The sequence below is a fragment of the Phocoena sinus genome, chromosome 8, assembly GCF_008692025.1.
Source record: "Phocoena sinus isolate mPhoSin1 chromosome 8, mPhoSin1.pri, whole genome shotgun sequence".
Lineage (NCBI taxonomy): Eukaryota > Metazoa > Chordata > Mammalia > Artiodactyla > Phocoenidae > Phocoena > Phocoena sinus.
The window spans coordinates 55,872,461-55,890,154 of NC_045770.1; the positions used below are offsets into that span (position 1 = coordinate 55,872,461).

General features: G+C 53.0%; 1 protein-coding gene and 2 long non-coding RNA genes across 3 annotated transcripts in view; all 3 read left to right on the forward strand.

The window, feature by feature from the left end:
- LOC116758775 overlaps nt 1-971 on the forward strand; it is a 42,734-nt gene extending 41,763 nt beyond the window's left edge. Inside the window, exon 5 of the long non-coding RNA XR_004351225.1 lies at nt 759-971. This is a non-coding gene — a long non-coding RNA (uncharacterized LOC116758775). The remainder of the gene's footprint in view (nt 1-758) is intronic.
- Nucleotides 972-3,882: 2,911 nt separating this feature from the next.
- Nucleotides 3,883-6,787, forward strand: LOC116758776. The gene is made up of 3 exons (XR_004351227.1): nt 3,883-4,448; nt 5,130-5,360; nt 6,741-6,787. It is a non-coding gene; the product is annotated as an uncharacterized LOC116758776 (long non-coding RNA).
- A 2,184-nt stretch (nt 6,788-8,971) lies between these two features.
- Nucleotides 8,972-17,694, forward strand: part of LOC116758314 (guanylate cyclase 2D-like) — a 36,703-nt gene continuing 27,980 nt past the window's right edge. Inside the window, 7 exon segments of the mRNA XM_032641143.1 lie at nt 8,972-9,271; nt 9,510-9,666; nt 9,964-9,998; nt 10,000-10,105; nt 13,516-13,664; nt 16,437-16,600; nt 17,025-17,215. Of these exon segments, the coding sequence (XP_032497034.1) occupies nt 9,095-9,271; nt 9,510-9,666; nt 9,964-9,998; nt 10,000-10,105; nt 13,516-13,664; nt 16,437-16,600; nt 17,025-17,215 (979 nt within the window). The 5' untranslated portion in view covers nt 8,972-9,094.

Sequence of the window (17,694 nt, forward strand, 5' to 3'; positions counted from 1 at the left end):
AGAGGCAGCTGAGCGTCAATGGCCAGAGGAACAGGAGGAAAGGGAGTGTGGAATGGCAGGACTCTCGTGAGTGATGGGGAAGGGGTCTGAGATGAGCTTGGGGCCTGATCATGTGCGGCTTTGCAAGCCAGGTAAGGAATCTGATCTTACAAATGAAATGGAAAACCATCGGTGAGGTTTAAGTGAGAAAAGATTTATGTTTTTTGAAAACATGGTTTGGTTGCTTTTTGGGGAATGGTCTGAAGAGGACCAGACGAAGCGATAAAGCCCTTAGGAGGCTCCTGTGTGGTTCAGGTGAGCAGTGAGGGGGGCTGGGACCCAAGTGACAGTAGTAGATGTGGTGAAAAGTCAGTTCGATTGGGAACAAATTCTGATATAAAACCAAAAAGATTTGATGATGAACTGGAAGAGAGAAATAGAGAAGTTGGGAATCAAGCCTAGGCTTGAGAAACTGGGCAGGTGGTAATTCCATTTCTTAAAATCTGGCAGGAGTGGAGTTTGGTGCGGTAGAATCAGGAGTTCAGTTTTGGGCAAGTCTGAGATGTCTGTGAGTGGTGGTGGCTGCCATGATGGTGGAGATGGTGAGGCTTCTGAGTGGGGACTGAAGTAATGGCGGGACTAAAGAAAGCACTGTGTAGGGGAATGGGGAAAGGGGATGATAATTCAAACAATTGCTGCTGGCAGGAGGGCCAGGACCCAGAAATGTCTGGGAGCCTATGCCCTGGGGTTACGGGGTTGAGAGACCTTCTCTTCCACAGGTGTCCCCACTCTTTGGAACCATCTATGATGCTGTTGTCCTGCTGGCCCATGCCCTGAACAGCTCTGAGAGCCGTGGGGCAGGATTCCCAGGGACCCACTTAGGGGACCACACAGGGTCTCTGGATGTGGCTGGCTTTAGCCAGAGGTGAGAAGGACAGGAGGCTGGCTCCGTATGTCATTTTGGACACAGATGGTCAAGGAAGCCAGCTGGGCCCCACTCACATCTGGACACAGGCACATGGCAAGTGTAGCCCCTGGGCAGGGCCAGCCCCTCCGGTACGTGACTCCAGCTGCTGGTTTGACCCTAGTACTCTCTGCATGAGAGGTAATTCATCTATCCATCCATCCACCCACCCATCCATCCATCTCTCTATCTGTCCATCCATCCATCCATCCATCATTCATTCATTAAGGCTCTCCATGTGGACAGTCATGTGAAGAGCAAGAGAAAGGAAGAGACTTGCCCCACCATCGAGAAGACTGACCCAGAGGTTGCGAAGCTCCAGGGAAGACTAGCAAGGCCTCGCCTCGGCCTAGCAGAGCTAAAGCATTTACAGAGCACGTTCCCATCTCTCAGCTCTCCTAAACTGTGCTGCAGCCTCGTGACAAGGACACTGTCCTCTGTGGGCCCCAGTGGACAGCTGAAGCTCAGAAAGGTTAGGTGACTTGCCCAGGGTCACACAGGGAGCCCTCAAGTCTTCGACTCCAGGTGCAGGATTTCCTTTACCTCATGACCACTGGAGAGTGTGAGCTGTGAGGCCCATATGTTCTCATTTCCGACATTCATCTACCTGGATTTGCATCCCTGCTGGAATTGCACCGACATACAAGCACATAGGTAGATAGAGATGAGCACATGTCTACATGTCTACACAAGTGCACCCACACTTCCTAGTGCACACCTAGTTACAGTTACCACTATCGGTGGGTAGATTCAGGTCTGGCCAGGCTCGCTTATGTCCCTGCCGGCCCCAGACCTTCAGCAGCCACCCCACCCCGTGACCTCGACTCTGCTGCTCTGTTACCTCCATCTCCCAATGCTGCTTCGCTTCTCCTTTCCCCAGACACACGCCACCCTTTCTGGCCTCCCTGTGCATGTGCGTTTTCCTCTTCCTCGAGTGCTCCCTCTTTGCCTGGCTAAATCCTTCCTTTCCTTGCAGAACAACTGTGCAGTCAGGGCTGGGAGCCCACCTCGGTGCTCCCCATAGCCTCTGGGTGCGTGACTTCACAGCACGTGTGTCCTGTGCTGGGGAGGACCAGTGCCATCTGTCCCCAGACTAGTGGGAGCTCATAAGAAGAAGCCTTCACGCAACCGTTTCTTTGCCTCTCTTTTCTTCCACAAATATTGACTGAGGACTTCCTAGGCACCAGGCACTGTGCTCAGCCCTAGGGAAGGAGGAATGAATGAACCATCATCCCTGCACTGGCGTAGAGCTCTTGCCCTCACCCCTGACCCCCCAGTACACTGTGAGCTCCATCACGGTGCTGGCAGTGACTGTGACTCTCGTCTGCTGTTGCATCTTCAATTCTCGGCACTGAGCTCAGCACACAGTGGATGCTCCAGAAACGTTTGCTGATGGATTTGTTGAATGAATGAATGAATACCTGTCAGAAGGTGAAGTCTGCGAGCCAGGGCTGATAGAGGAGGTGTTTGTAGAGATCTCTGGGCTCCAGCAGCCCCTGGCTGCCTCCATCACGGCTTTACCACATTGTGTGGTGTTATCTCTGCTGTTCCTGCCTCTGCCACCAGACAGAATCCCCCGGAGAGGGGAGCCAGGGGCTGGTCTTCACGAGTATTAGCTCCATGAGGGCTGGGACGATGTTTCATTCAGGCTCCCGCCACCCCTCAGCGGCCTCTCTTACTTGGATGAATAATTGGCATCTCCAACTTGACTTTGAAATTGAACTCCCGATCTGCCCCCTGGCCTCCTCCCATCGTCTTCCCCACTGCAGGTGATGGCAACCCCATCCTCCCCGAGGCTCAGGCACCCTCGTCTCCTCACACCCCACACCCAGCCTGTCAGCAGCACACTGGGGCTCCATCTTTAGAATTCGCCCAGAAGCAGAGCCCTGCTCACCACTCCCTTATCTCCTCCCTGGTCCAGGCCCCCGTCGTCTCTCGCTAGGTTACTGCAGCGGCCCCCCTGCAGGCCTCCCTGCTTCTGCTCTTGTCCTGGACCTCACCGTGGCAGGTTGGAGGATCCTCGGAAAACATAGTCAGATCTGGCTCTCCCCTGCTCAGAGCCTGCAGAAGCTTCCCTTGCCCGGAGTCCAGCCAGAGCCCTCTCTGCCCTCAGCTCCCTCCTGCCCTCTGTCTTCCTCACATGTGGTTCTGCCCTCCCGTTGAATACACCAGGTACACTGCTGCTTCAGAACCCTTGTGCTTGCGGCTCCCTAGGCCTGGACCGCTTTCCTGTCTATGCTTCTTCCCTCACCTCCTCCAGATGGCAAGTCAAGCTTCCTTTCTAGGAGCCTGGGTGAGGGGCAGCGTGGGCGGTGGTTGGGAGCCCAGATGCCTGAGCGAGGCTGCTTGGGTTTGAACCGAGGCTCTGCCACTCACAGACAGTTGCCTATCTCTCTGCTTCCTCTTCCACAAAATCATGGTCATGACTGTACCTACTTCTAGAGGTCGTTGTGCAGAATAACTGCATTGAAATACGTGGCATCCTTAGAATAGGTGCTCAGTGCAACACAATGTGCAACAGTATAGTGAGTACTACAAGCTATTCAGTGCTGTTATGATTATCTGGACTTAAATTGGGGGAGATTCATCCGCGGGCAGACAGTCAGTGCTTATCCTTCAGCAAAAGACAGGAAGGGAGGGAGGCAAAGGAAGAAGGTATGCCTCCCCCCAGCTTCTGTGGCAGTGGAGGTCAATGTCCTCTCTCCAGAATAGGGCCTGGCATTTCACCACCTTGCCAGCCCAGGCTGAAGCTGGGGTTGCCCAAGCAAAGTAGCCCTCTCCACCTTGCCCAGTGGTCCTGAGCAGCCTCTTCACACCCAATCCTGATATGAGGGCTGGAGAGGTTTAGATTCAGTGTAAGGAGGGCCCTTCTAACAGTCAAAGTGAATGACACTGAAATTGGCTGCCAAAAGAGGTAGTGAGTGGCCCATCGTGGGGAGTATGCAAGAAGTAGGATAATCATTGACAGGGATCCACAGTATTTATTCAGCATCTTACCTGTCCAGTCCCTGTGTAAGGTGCCTAGGGACCCCGAGATGAATAAGAAACAGGCTCTGCTGTCCAGCTGCTCTCAGTCTAGGGCAAAGAGCCTGACATGCTGGCAGACAAGGGCCAGAGTGTGGTCAGGACAGTCATGGGGTCTGAGCAGGGTCTGTGGGGCCCCTGGAGGCCAGGAGCCTGAGGTGAGAACCCTAACAGCTGTGCTGGGAATCAACATCTGTGCGTGATGACCAGTCCACAGGTAGGACTTTCCCGGTCTGGGGCCATCCTGAGCCTTGCCCTGGAGAGGGTGCTGGGCAGGGGTTTGTGTCCTCACATCCCAGAGGAGGACCCAGGAGTAGGTAGCAGGAGCTGAGAGAAGGGGCTGAGCTCCATGTGCAGTTGTTACTGTTGGGACTCATGTCCAACCCTGCTTTCCCCACAGGTAAGCAGCCCCCAGGCGGCCTCTCGCTCTGGCCCTGACTTGGTCTTGGTGCTGGCTGGCAGGCCTCACTTGCCTCATCAGGTGAGATCTTGTGCATCTGAGCCTCGTTCTGTCCCTCTGTGCCCCCCACCCCACAGGGCCTCTCCTCTGTACACAGCCCTGTCATCTGCAGGCAGCTTTCCCATCCTCTGTCCCAGACCTCAGGACCTCCCCACCCTCCTGTCCATCCTAGAGCTGCAGTCAGGACCCTATCAAGGCCGGCAGAGGACCTCCTGGGAGGTCCTTTGAGACTTGGGGAAGAAGCCTGGGCCCTCAGACAAGACTCCATCCTCCCTGAGCTTCAGGCTACACATCTATACAGTGAGGGCTTGGTCAGGATGACCCCCAGGGCTCTTCAGCTTGGAAAACAATTCTTCCTGGGTTTGAAGTCCTCTGTGATCCCTGAGTCTCAGCCACATCCAGGAGGGGGCAGTCTTCTGCCCCCAGCTCTCACCCCGAGAGATCTCCAGGTGAGTTGGAAACACCGAGGCTAGGGACTCAAAGGCACATCAGGCCTAGGGTCCTGCCCTGAGCTGGGCCGAGGGGCTCTTGGGGGACAGTGCTCAGTGGTGCCCTTCAGCCCAGCTGGGACTGATGGGGAGACAGGAAGGGAAACCGGGAGAGGACCGGGGAGGGCTCTGGGTCAGAGGCAGATCCGAGGAGCCGGATGGGGGGAGTGATATTTGCACCATCCTCTCTGTCCTGCACTTTTCTCACCTTCAGATTGAGCATCCAGCAGCTGCAGCTCGTGCGGGGCCCCTACTGGATCCTGCTGACAGCCCAGGAGCTCACCTTCATCCACCGGCCCCCCAGCAGATGGGTGGGTGGGGCAGGCACCGGGCTGGGCGGGCAGCGGCAGACAGAGCCGGTCTAGGGTCTTGACCACGCCCTCTGGAGGCTGCGCGTGGACAATGCAAGTGAATCAAGAAGTGTCGCAGATGGCGGGAGCCTGAGGTCAGTGGCCCAGGGGTCAGCAAGGAGCCTGCCAGCCCCCCAGGAGCCCACCAGTGTGGCTCTGTACCAGGCGAGGACCTCTGCCACCCCCCTGCTCAGGTCTCAAGAGCTGTTATCAGTTTGGGAGAGCCCAAGGGAATCCATGGAGCCTCAGGGCTCTATATGCCCCATTCCTGCTATAGCATGGGAAACTGAGGCGGGGAGAGGGACAGCGACTTTCCTGGGTCCCACAGCAAGTCGGTGGTGGGGCTAGAAGTGGGAAGCAGGACTCCCAGCTCCTAGTCACACGTGTTTTGTGACCTGACCTTGGGAAACAACCGGTCCCTGGCCACTTGGGCCTGGGCACTGCCTGCGTGGGTCTACCCGGGGGCTTCTCTCAGCAATGGGCCAACCTAGGTCACCCTCCTGCTTGCTTCGGCAAGGGACAGTGAGATCCTGGGTCCCTGAGGCCCTGAGTGTGGGGCAGCACCCAGCCCAGGATAGCCTCCAGACAGAGCCTGGGCCACCAGCTGACAGGGAAGCTGGAAGGTCAGAGGTGAGACCAGCAAGGTTTTAAAGTTGCCGAGGACACTGATTTCTCGGGGGCTGGGTTCTCAAAATCAACAAGTGACTGATGCTCTGACTCTCCTATTCCGTGTCCCCCGTTTGATGAACCGGGCTAATTATTTCTAGGGGAAGCAACATGAGGGTCTTTCTTCTTCTGTTCCACCTTCTCCCTTGGGGAATCCCATCATTTTTCTCTTCTGCTGAAAGGAGGCTTTAATGATGTACAAAGCGTGTTTTGTCTGCTCCTCTGAATGAGCTGCGGGCGAGGCTGAGGCAGAAATCCATCAGTGACGGGCGGGGGCGGGGGGTGGGGGAGAGAAGGCTAAGGTTACAGAAAACCCTGGGTGAGGACAGAGCCGCTGCCCAAGGCCCCTGCCTCTCTCACCCTCCCCTCTCTCCTCCCCTAGGGTTTCTGGGCCACAGAGAGCCCCTCACTTCGCTGGGTTTGGGGTGTCATAGGTGCCCGAGGCCTGCAGAGTAAAGCCGACCTCGGCGCTGGGAGCTAACACACTTTCTATCCACTATCTCGTTAGCTCTCTCAATGTGGGTGTGGGTGTCATCCTCGCTTTACAGAATTGGGACACGAAGTTCAGAAAACTGAAGTCCCTTGTCTGAGGTCGCAGAGCTAGAAAGTGGTGGAGTGAGGACTAGAACTGAGGTCTGTCAACCAAAGGAGACAAAGTCTGACTAGTTTCTGCTGGCTGGGCTCTTCCTGGCTTGAAGCACACAGAAAGAGCACATTTGTGGGGAAGAATCTGAGGCTGAGAGAGGGGGAGGGTTTGCCTGAGTTGGGGACCAGCAGGGGGTGAACTCTTGTTGTCTTTTCTTAAACAGGGAGTGTGGGTGTGGCTGAAGAAGTTTGAAGCTGGCACAGCCTCCTGAGAAAGGTAGAGCTGCAGAGGGCGTGGAGGGTGGGCTGCGGACGGGGTGCTGTCAGGAGACCCTTACCGGTCTGGATTGGTCTTTGCTCAATGCAGAAGCTTCTAGCCTCAAAAAAGGAAGTGCTTCCTATCATCATGATCACTGCCCCATTGTCATCACAGATAGACACCATCACTGTCACCATCGCACACCAGCATCCCCAACGTCACATCACCACCCCAATATGATCATCCCCATGGCTACCAGGGGCACACCCCTCTTCATCGCTATCCTCACATGGTACAGTCAGCACCACTGAAGGACCTCGACTGTATCCTCCATCCCTCTACACATCCATTCATTTGTCCACTATTTTTTGAGCACCGCCTATGCTCTGGGCTTTGGGGACAGAGCTGTGGAGAAAAGAGACAGGATTCCTTTCTTCGGGGAGCTTCCAGTCACCTATCGTCACTACCCACATAAGCCCCTTCGCCCCCGAGATGGTCACCATCCCGAGAAGCACTGTGGGACGGAGGACAGAGCATAAGATTTGAGTCAGGAAGACCTGAGATGGAATCCTGCCTCCATAGGACACTTAGCTTTCCTGTAAAATGGAGCTAATGAAATCCACCCCAGGGGAATGATGAGGATTGAAGAGAATTGATGAAATAACCTAGAACTGTCTCTGGCAAGTAGAGTGCCTTTGGAAAATTGTGGATTTTATTATTATGTCCAACATCACCACCATCTGGAATCAGCTTCGGAGAGATTCAGTGTCTGGAGGTTAGGTTAGGCATTTCCCAGTGGGAATCTTGCAATCAATATGTGTAGATGTTTCTTACAAGAAAAGGTTCTATCTGTGGGCAAATGAGTTTGGAAGTTCCTTGGCTTAGACACAGGACTTCTCAGAACCTTTAATATGCTGTTCCGGTTATCTATGACTGTGTAACAACTTATCCCAAAATGTAGTGGCTTTAAACATCAACCATTTTATGATATCTTACAATTTTGTGGGTAGGAAATTTGAGCAGGGCTCAGCCAAGCAGTTCTTCAGTTCCACTTGACCTGTATTGGGGGTCACTCAGTGGTTTTTCGGCTTGTAAATGGGCTGTCAGTGCTTGGCTCTCAGGTCAAATCAAGTCTACTGCCTGTTTTTGTAGAGAAAAATTTGATTGGAACACAGCCATGCTCATTCGTTTATGGAACTCTCTGTGGCTGCTTTCACACTGCAATGGCAGAAGTATTTGTGACAGAGATTGCAAGGCCTACAAAACCGAAAATATTTACCATCTGGACTTTAACAGGAAAGTTTGCTGACCCCCTGTCCAGAAGGCCTCAGATGTCTTCACTTGCATGCGTGGGGCCTTGGCTGGGCGCTTGGAAGAGAGGACTCATCAGGACGTGCCTTCCCACCGTGGATAGTCTCAGGGCCTCTCCCCGTGATCTCGCCAGTGTGGTGACTCAGGGTGGAGGGACTTCTTATGAGCATTCAGGCCTCCAACTGAGAGGGCTCCAACAAACAGGAAATGGAAGCTGTCAGTCTCCTAAGACCTGGACCCAAAACACACAAGATCACTTCCACCGTGTTCTATTGGTCACAGTGTCACAGAGCCTGCTCAGAGTCAAGGGGAGGGGTCAGAGGCCCAAGCTCTTGACAGCAGGGGTGTCAAAGGATTTGAGGCCATTCTTACCTCACTGCGTATGCTAATAAGCATGCAAATCTCTAAGGAGGGGGAAGAGTATTCAGGTTTCCTCCACTTAGTTGACCCCTGAACTGTTTTTGTGAGGAAGGCCATGCTAGACAATGGTTTCATCTTTCCTGCTTGGGCGAATGCTAGCCTTGCTGGCTGGATTCGAGTTTTCTGACCTGCTGGACTGCTTTCTGCTTGTGCCTGATCGCTTCTGCTCTTCTGCTCATCAGTCTCTGTCTCTTGGGGAGAAAATTTGCACAGTTTCTAGGTCCATGATGTCACTTAGGTTGAGAATAGGCCGAGATCCCTATTCTGTGGAGTTGGCTACAGCCTATTCACTTATTCATCCATGATGCTTCCACACACTCATTTCGCTGGCTCATTCATTCAACCATCCACCCATCTACTTACCCAACCACCCATTTCATCTACCCACCCATTCATCATTCATCCATGCATCATCCACTCATCCCTTATCCAACCATCCATCCATCCATCCATCCACCCATCACATCCATCCAACATTTCTGATGCCTCTCTGTGTTCAGCTGTATGTTGGGTGCTAAGTACTGGGGGTCAGATGTCCACACTTTGAGAGTCCCCTGCAGGCTGCTAAGGTGACCATTGCCCTGGCAGATGCGGGAGCTGCGGCATGAGAACATTGCCACCTTCCTGGGCTTCTTTGTGGCCCCTGGGGTCAGTGCTCTTGTGTTGGAGCACTGTGCCCGGGGCAGCCTGGAGGACCTGCTGCGGAATGAGGCTCTGCGGCTGGACTGGACTTTCAAGGCCTCGCTGGTGCTGGATATGATCCGTGTGAGAACCCTTCTCAAACCTGGAGCTGTGGAGGCAATGGGGAGGGAAGGGAGACAAGAGATGCTCAGATTTCCTAGGCCTGGGCTCTTCCCACTTCGTCTAACTGAGAAAAATCTGACAGTGTGGCAAAGGGTGAGGGGGAGGCAGGAAGGTTTCCTGGGGTCCGTGGGAATTCTGAGAGAAGCAGGGGTCCTTTCATTCACCACAGGCCTAAGGGACCCCCATTATTCCACTCCAGGGTGTGTGGTATCTGTGCCATCGGCGTTTCCCTCATGGCTGCCTCAAGTCCCGAAACTGTGTGGTGGCTGGACGCTTTGTGCTGAAGGTCACTGACCACGGTTATGCAGAGCTCCTGGACGCTCAGCGGGCTCCCCGCCCCCGGCCAGCCCTGGAAGGTCAGCTCAGGGGTGGGCAGGAGGCTGCCAGTAGGTTCTGAGGCCTCTGTTTAAACTGGGTGCTTGTGAGGCAAGGGGAGAGGGGGAGATGTCCGGTGCTCCAGTACTTCCTGTGGTGTGACCTTGAGTAGATGGCTTTTCCTCTCTGAGCCTCGGGGCCCTTACCTGCGAATGGGGGTGGACAGAAGCACCTCCCTCCTCCGGGGCTGTAGGGACAGGACGATGACACCACATGTGTGAAGTGCCTCCCAGCTTGGGTGGTCAGGACGGCTGTGTGGCCTCATCCTGTGATTGCAGCGCTGCTGTGGACAGCTGCTGCGGGGGCCCGGGGAACCCGGGCGGGGCACCCTCAAAGGAGAAACCTGCAGCGTCGGCATCATCCTGCAGGAGGTGCTGACTTGGGGCCCGCACTATGGTTCCCCAGGGCTCTCAACGGAAGGTACAGCATCGTCCTCCTCCTTCCTCGGCCTGTCTCTGGCGGAGACCCCATGTAGGTGAGGAGCTCTGTGAGCATCAGGAAATTGGGGCCTGAAAATAACCACACAGACACACATGCCTGGTTTGACAGCAAGAATTGCGTTTCTTTGACTTAAACCAGGCAGCCTTCAGCAACTCTGCCAAAATGGCAGCTGACCAGCTCCAGGGCTAAAGACGTTGGTTCCTGGGTATAAGCCCAATCCCTTCCTTCCTCTCCCAATGTCATTGCCGTGTCCGGAGGTGCCCGTGCCCTTACCACCGGGCTGCCCAGCACAGACTTTGAGTCTACGTAGACCTCAGTACTCCCCCTGGATCACTTACTTACTACATGACCTTACACAAATCACTTACCCTCTCTGAGCCTCAGTTTTCCCATCTTTATAGTGGGGATCAGATTTAAAAATGTGTCAGACATCCGGTCCATGCCTGATGTCACCGGTCTGCTCAGTATTTGGGGGCTTGGTCCTCTGCCTGAGTGGGGCTCCTTGAAGAGCATCTTTGTCCCCCTGCTTTTGGGTGTAATCACTCACACCTTCCTCATCATCACCTGGTCTTAGGCATTTTCTCTTCTGACCCCAGTGCCAGGGCCCAACTTCAGAAATATTTCCTCCCCTTCTGTGTTCTCTGTCGGGGCTCCCTGGACTCTAGGCTGCTCTTCTAATTGTCCCCCTGCTGCCTCTGTCCAGTTCCAGGGACCTGTCTCACAGATACCCTGCATCTCGGCCTGCAGTACAGGCAGGGATGGAGCAGAACCCACCACCCCTCCCACCCCAGATGGATAATCTGTAACTCACGGGGAGGCCTGGCCTCGCTTCTTTTCTGCACAAAGCATTGCTCCATGAATAATGAGCATTCCAGGCCCCAGATTTATGGGGTGGAAGAGTGGGAAGGGAAGGGGCTTGGTCGTGCCATTTGTTCAGCTCTCCTCAACTGCTCCGCCGCCCCTGGCAACATCTGCCTGCTGAGAGAGGGGGGACCAGCCGGATGGGTCTGTCGGCCATGCCACCGTGCGGGGCTTCTCATGCTTTAGGGACGAGGTCTGGAACCCCAGGGTCACCCCTGGATTGGGCTGTCAGTCCTCGACCTGTTACTCCCTGGCTGTAGTTCTCCTGGTCTCAGGCGGTAGAATGTCAAGGGCATAGTCTTTGGGGGACACGGACTTGAGACCAGCTCCACACCAGTTCACCTTGTGACTCTGAATAAATCTCTTTCAGGCTCTGAGCCTCAGTTTTCTCATCTGTAAAATGGGGACCATGATGCCTGCCTCCCAGAGTATTTGTGAGGTTTCAGTGAAATGCCTTAGACAAAGTGCCTGGCATACTGGGTGGTTTTAGGGGTGTGCTAGTGGGGAATCCCATGTTCTCTCCTGACTCTCCCAGTTGGACGCAGACCTCCTTGCTCTTAGAAATAGCATCTTTTTAAGATCCTGTGGTGGCTGGGGGGGATACTTGTGGTTTCCAAAGCACTTTCATATGCGTTATTCCATTGGACAACCCTGTGAGGTGGGCTAGTGCACTCCTTTCAGAGATGAATGAAGTGAGGCTCAGAGAGGGGAAGGGACTCCCTAGCGGGAAGCCATGGGTCTAGGATTTGGGTGAGCTCAGTGCTCTTGCCCTAAAATCTCCTGGAGTCATCCACGGAGCAACTTCTCCACAGAGCTGGATGTGCAGCCTACCCGGTCAGCAGTCAGCAGGGCTGGTCCATCACAGTGATGCATTGGGTGTGGACAGCAGGCTCGGCATGGGGAGGGAACCCGAGACCCGGCCTGGCCTGGGCCAGGGGTTCCCAACATGCTTGCCTGTGAGGACTCCACTTTAATGACAAAAAAGTTTGGAGCTTCACATGCTACTATTTGACTTTTAATATCCGCTGACTGAGGAAATGCCCGAAGACAAAAATCTGCTCTGAAATCAGCAACACTTTGAAATGGATCTGTATTTTACTCATCACAACACCATCCAAAAACTTTTGAAAAAGAGCTGGACATGTGTGTGTGTGTGACCTCGTATTGGTTCCATCTGCACACACTCCTTTGCAAGCACATCCAGCTTCCCAGACCCTTTACTCAGAGGCCCTCAGGGTCTGACGCCTGCAGACCGGGAACCTCTGGGCAGAGAAAATCGTGCAGGCTGGGAGGCGATCAGGCTCACTTCCAGCATCTGCTTGTTACTGACCCTGTGGCTGTGGGTGACCTAGTTCACCGCCCCAGAACCTCAGTTTCCCTGTCTGTAAAATGGGACAGTGAATCATGGGCTGCCCCCAACAAGGAGGCCAGCCAAGGGAAATCCAGAAAGAAGCTTCTCCTCACTGGTTCCAAGGGACCCACCTCCTCACTGTCTCTGAGGAGGATCTCAGCCCTCCTCAGATATTAACCTGCTATACCTCTGACAGCCCTGTGCGGTCTGTACTATTATTATGCCCTTCTGATAGGTGAGGAAACTGAGGCTCAGAGAGATGGCATAACGTGTACAGAATATAAGTGGATAATCTCGAAGTCCTCTCCTGTGCCGCTGAGAGCCTGAGCCTGGTACCCAGCCTCACCTCCTCCCGGTGCTCCTGTGAATCTCTCAGCTCCCCCGGGCCCCACTACAGCCTCCCGAGGTGGGGTTATTTCCATTGGTTGTTAGGTGGGGAAGCCGAGGAACGGAGTGATGGCAAGTGGCAGAGATGGAGCTGGATCGTCGATCTATCTGATCTGGACTTAGTCTGTGGTCTTCATCACGTGGAGCGGGGACAGGAAGATCCGCGGCAGGGGTGGTCCTGGGAGAAGAGTCATCATGATGGTGATAATGATAAGCAGAGGGTCTTGCTTCACACTTGTGGAGAGTTGGTACCAGACAGCCTCCAGGTGGCAGGGCTGGTAGAAAGAGCTGCACTGCGCAGGTCTCGAGCACATTCGTGGTCGTTGCTGGTAACAGAGCAGTAACAAGTTGTGCAGGGTTCAGGGGTTGGAGTGAACCTAGTACCCCGAGATCTAGCTTCTGTCATCTCCTCCCTCAGCTCCCCTCTTAAGAAGGCAGTTTATTAAGCTCACTTCACAGATGGGGAGACCGAGGCTCAGAGAGATTGCTGTCTTGTCCACCATCTCATAGAGAGGTGGTGGCGGATCCAGAATTCAAACCCTGTTCACCTGTCTCCCAGGCTGAGACCCCTTCCCCAGCCACACTGGGGCAGACCCAGGAAAACAGCGATCCTGGCCCACTGGCCAGCACGTCCCGGGGCACAGATCAAGGGGCTGAGGAATACCCTCGGGGCCTGATGTCTGCACCCCACAGGCCCACCCTGCCCTCCATCTCAGGATCCCAGGCCCACCCCTTCCCACCAGCCCTCCTGAGGACCTCAGCCCCACTGCCCGGCCCGTGCCTGTTGCAGAAATCATCAGGAAGGTGGTGTCTCCCCCTCCCCTGTGCCGGCCACTGGTGTCTCCTGACCACGGGCCGCCTGAGTGCATCCAGCTGATGGAGCAGTGCTGGGAGGAGGCTCCGGAGGACAGACCCAACCTGGACCAGACCTATACCCAGGTCAGCGTCCCCAGAGGAGCTGGCTGCTCACAAGAAACGGCTGATCGGTTCACCTCACTTTCCCCAGCGGGGGCCCCACACTCTCCTCGGGGCCTGGAACCATTGTGCAGAAAGGGGGCGATGGGCCAGCATCGTCATCGCTGAGGGTGAGGCCTGAGGCCCACCATCTGAGGAAAGCTTTCTCAGAACTCTGGGTTCAGGGACATTTGCCTTCCTGAGCACCAAGACCCATGCTAAGTGCTATGCTTACTTCATTTAACCCTAATGATAGCTCTCCGAGGAAGCATTGCTGTTATCTGGGCTCTACAAGAGAGAAACCCAGGCACAGTGAGGTGAGGGGACTTGCCAAAGTTAAGTGAGGGAGCGAAAGGTGGGGCTGGAACCCAAACCCAGGTTTGTCTCTGCAGTGCTGATGTGGGGGACCCAACCCTGTGTCGGGCCTCCTGGCACCAGAGCAGAGGAGCCATTTGTGGCCGTGTAGGCAGCGCTGGTTCCCCGCATCAGGGAATGGAAGATGTGAGGGGGACTGGGGCCCCCCAGGCCTGCCTTGGGGACTGCATTGGGAGGGGGAGGCAAGCCCGTACGAGTTTTCAGGGCGGTGGTGGAGTGTGTGGGCCTGACTGAGCAGGCTAATGGCTCCCACAGAGCAACCCATCAAGCCTGAGGTGACATCTCTGTGCCTCCCGTTCCTGCCCTGCACTCCCCAGCCACAGTGGAACGTTGCCAAGGACAGGTTCAGTGAGTGAGAGGGGCTTCCAGACAGGTGATGAGGGAGAGAGAGGCAGGAAGACAGGAGAAGCACACAGGTGTCCTATGGGAAATCTGGACCTCAGAGTGAATGAGCTCTCAGTGGCCTGTGTGAGGGTGGGTTGCAGAGCTAGGACGAGCAACCAGTTCTTAAAACACCAGCCTAGAATCTTTCCAGGGGTCAGAGATTGCCATAGCTAGCGAGGTGGGGGAGCAAGCTGTTGCCCTGAGTGAGGGGTGAGTCTTCCCAAGGCTCAGTAGCAGAGAAGGCAGAGACAGGCACACGATACACTTCACATGCAGAAGGTGAGAATTCCATCACATTGTGGGGAGGCTCAGGGTCAGAAGGCCTGCATTCAGATCTATGCTGCCACTTACCTACTACTTGATCTTGGCCAAATTGATTGCACTGTTGAGCCTCAGATCTCCTTAGGTGATGCCTAGAAAGACTAACTCTGGTCTAACTTGACATGTTGGTGTGACCATCAAGTGAAATAACCAAGCCAAAAAAAAAAAACAAGTAATTTCCTGAGGAGGGAATGAGGAGAAAGAGCACTGACCTTGAAGTCGAAAGACTTGGGCTATGCTCATATAACATTGTTCTGGGAGTACCAGCCAATGCAATTAAGCAAGAAAATGAATGTTATAAAGGAAGAAGTGATTGTTATTTGTAGATCCTATGATTTTGTTCCTGGGCAATGCAAGGGAAACAATGGAAAACACATTCCAAATGATAAAATAATTCAGAGGGGTGGCTGGTGATAACATTAATATATAATAGACCTCAGTTTGAAACTCTGTTCCACCATTATGTTGTCCTTGGCAAGTTATATTTCTCAGATCCTTTGTGTCTTAATTTATAAAATGGGGACCTTCCTTGCAGAGATGACCTTACAGTCAGCTTCTTGTCCATATTGCTGTCTCAAGGTCAGCAGCTGTCACACTCATGGCAACTGACCTCTAAAGCTTATGCCTCTGCTTTGATGAGCAATACAAAATAGGTGCTCTTCAGGGGCTGCTGCTACTACCTACCTTACAGACATTTGCCTGAGAGAAGCAGTATTAATGAAGGTTGGATATGCACACCTATACACACACAAAGGTCTAGATGCTGGATTTAGACAGGAATGAACCCCGTCACTTTGATCATCATTAATTTGCTTCTCCTACTGACTGCACTTTGGGAAGGTGCAAACCATACTGGGGAAGGTTCAAGGAAGTCTCCCTAGGAAACTGGGTGCCATAGTTCCTATAAGGTTGTTGTTGAAGGTACAATTTATAACAACATGTGAATGTCCTCTTATGAAGACCTAAGAGAGGTACTTCTGTCTGCTCAGCACCAGCAGTAGTTGTGTTCCTTTTGAGAAGCTAGTTTAATACTCCATTGTCTTATGGACTCCATAGATTATGTAATCTCTATTTCCCTCTTTGCTTTGTTGCTAGGAAGCTCATATCCAAAATTATGAACAAATTCTGGCATGCATTTTGCATATAGACCTCACTCCTGGATTAACTTTTTTTTTTTAATCTTTACTCTCCTTTGGTCCCAGTGCCCTTACATATTTATTATTTTATTTTGTAAACAATTTTTTGAAAAGGGAGAGAAATAAAGAGGTAGAAATAGATTATATACGTAAATAATCTACATACATTGCTTTTATCTATTTACCCATCTCTTCATCCATCCATCCACCTATCTTTGAGAACAAAGAATGCCTATTCCACAGTGTTCTTGTGAGAACCAATGTGTTTGTTAATGGTGATGCAATGCTGGGAAAACTTTCCTTTGCAAAGTCCTCTCCCTGCCTGTTCACCTCATAGAGAACCAACCCATTTTTCCTCCCAGCCATCTGTGCTTTCACTTGTCAGAGTTGCCATCCCTTGTCTATTACATATCTGCTCCCCACCATCTGGCTCTTCCAGGCAGGGACTATGTCTGGTTCATTCCTGTGGTCCAGATTCTCAACCTGAGGGCCAAGTGTGCTGACCTTCATGGACAAATTGGGATTTTCATTCCATTTTCAGTTCAAAAGCATCAACCAAGGCAAGAAGACCAGTGTTGCTGACTCTATGCTGTGGATGCTGGAGAAGTATTCCCAGAACCTGGAGGACCTGATCCAGGAGTGGACTGAGGAGCTGGGGTTGGAGAGACAGAAGATGGAAAGGTTGCTCTCTCAGATGCTCCTGCCGTGAGTGGACTTGGTTGTGGCTCTAGCCTCAGTGGCTCTGAGCATGGGACCTGGGACATAGTAGGTGCTCAGTAAATCTGGGTTCCATTAATTCATTCAGTTCATTCATTGTTCATTTATCCAACATATTTTAATAGAATGCTTACATGTATTAGGCACTGTTGGGGGCACATGAGTGTTGAATTTCTGCTGCCTCTTTCCCTAGGGAACAAGGACAAGGTACAGGGTCCCCCATCTGACCTCAGAGGAAATAATGTCCAGAGAGGGGCAGGTATTTGCTGGAGGGGAGCCAGCACACCAACAGAGCTATCCCAGATCCCCTGACACTCAACCCAGGATTTTCCCCCAAATATCCCTCTCTCACTTCCAACTGTGGAAAGATGGTCCTCCCACCTTGTGACTCTGGCCCTTCCCATCCCTTCAGGTCTGTGGCTGAAGCTCTGAAAATGGGGGCGACTGTGGAGCCAGAGTACTTTGACCAGGTTACTATATACTTCAGTGACACTGTAGGCTTTACCACCATCTCAGCCCTGAGTGAGCCCATTGAGGTGGTGGGCTTGCTCAATGACCTCTACACACTGTTTGATGCTGTTCTGGGCAACCATGACGTGTATAAGATGAGAGGACCAAGAGGCAGGCATTCCATCTCTCCCTCCTCTATGTTGTGTTTGCATCATACATTTACTTCCAGTCATTTATATGTGCATTTTTTAATTAGTAAGCTATTGCTGTGTAACAAATAGCTCCCCAAACCCAGTGGTGTAAAATGATAAGCATTTATTATTGCTCACAAGCCTATAGGTCCAGCTGGAAATGTCTCTGGACTCAGCTGGTCTCACTCATACATCTGTGGTCAGTTGTGGGTGAGAGGAAACTCTGCTGATCTTGGCTGGACTCTGGAGCCTTTGTTGAGATAACTCAGTTCTGGTCCACATGGTATCTCACCCTCTAGCAGGTGAGTTGGTATTATTTACATGGTGTGGCAAAGTTCTGAGAGAGAAGGCAGAAGCCCAGAAGCCTCTTGAGATCTAAGCTGGGATCAGGCACATTGCCGTTTCTGACATATTCTATTGGTCAAAGCAAGTCAAAAGGCC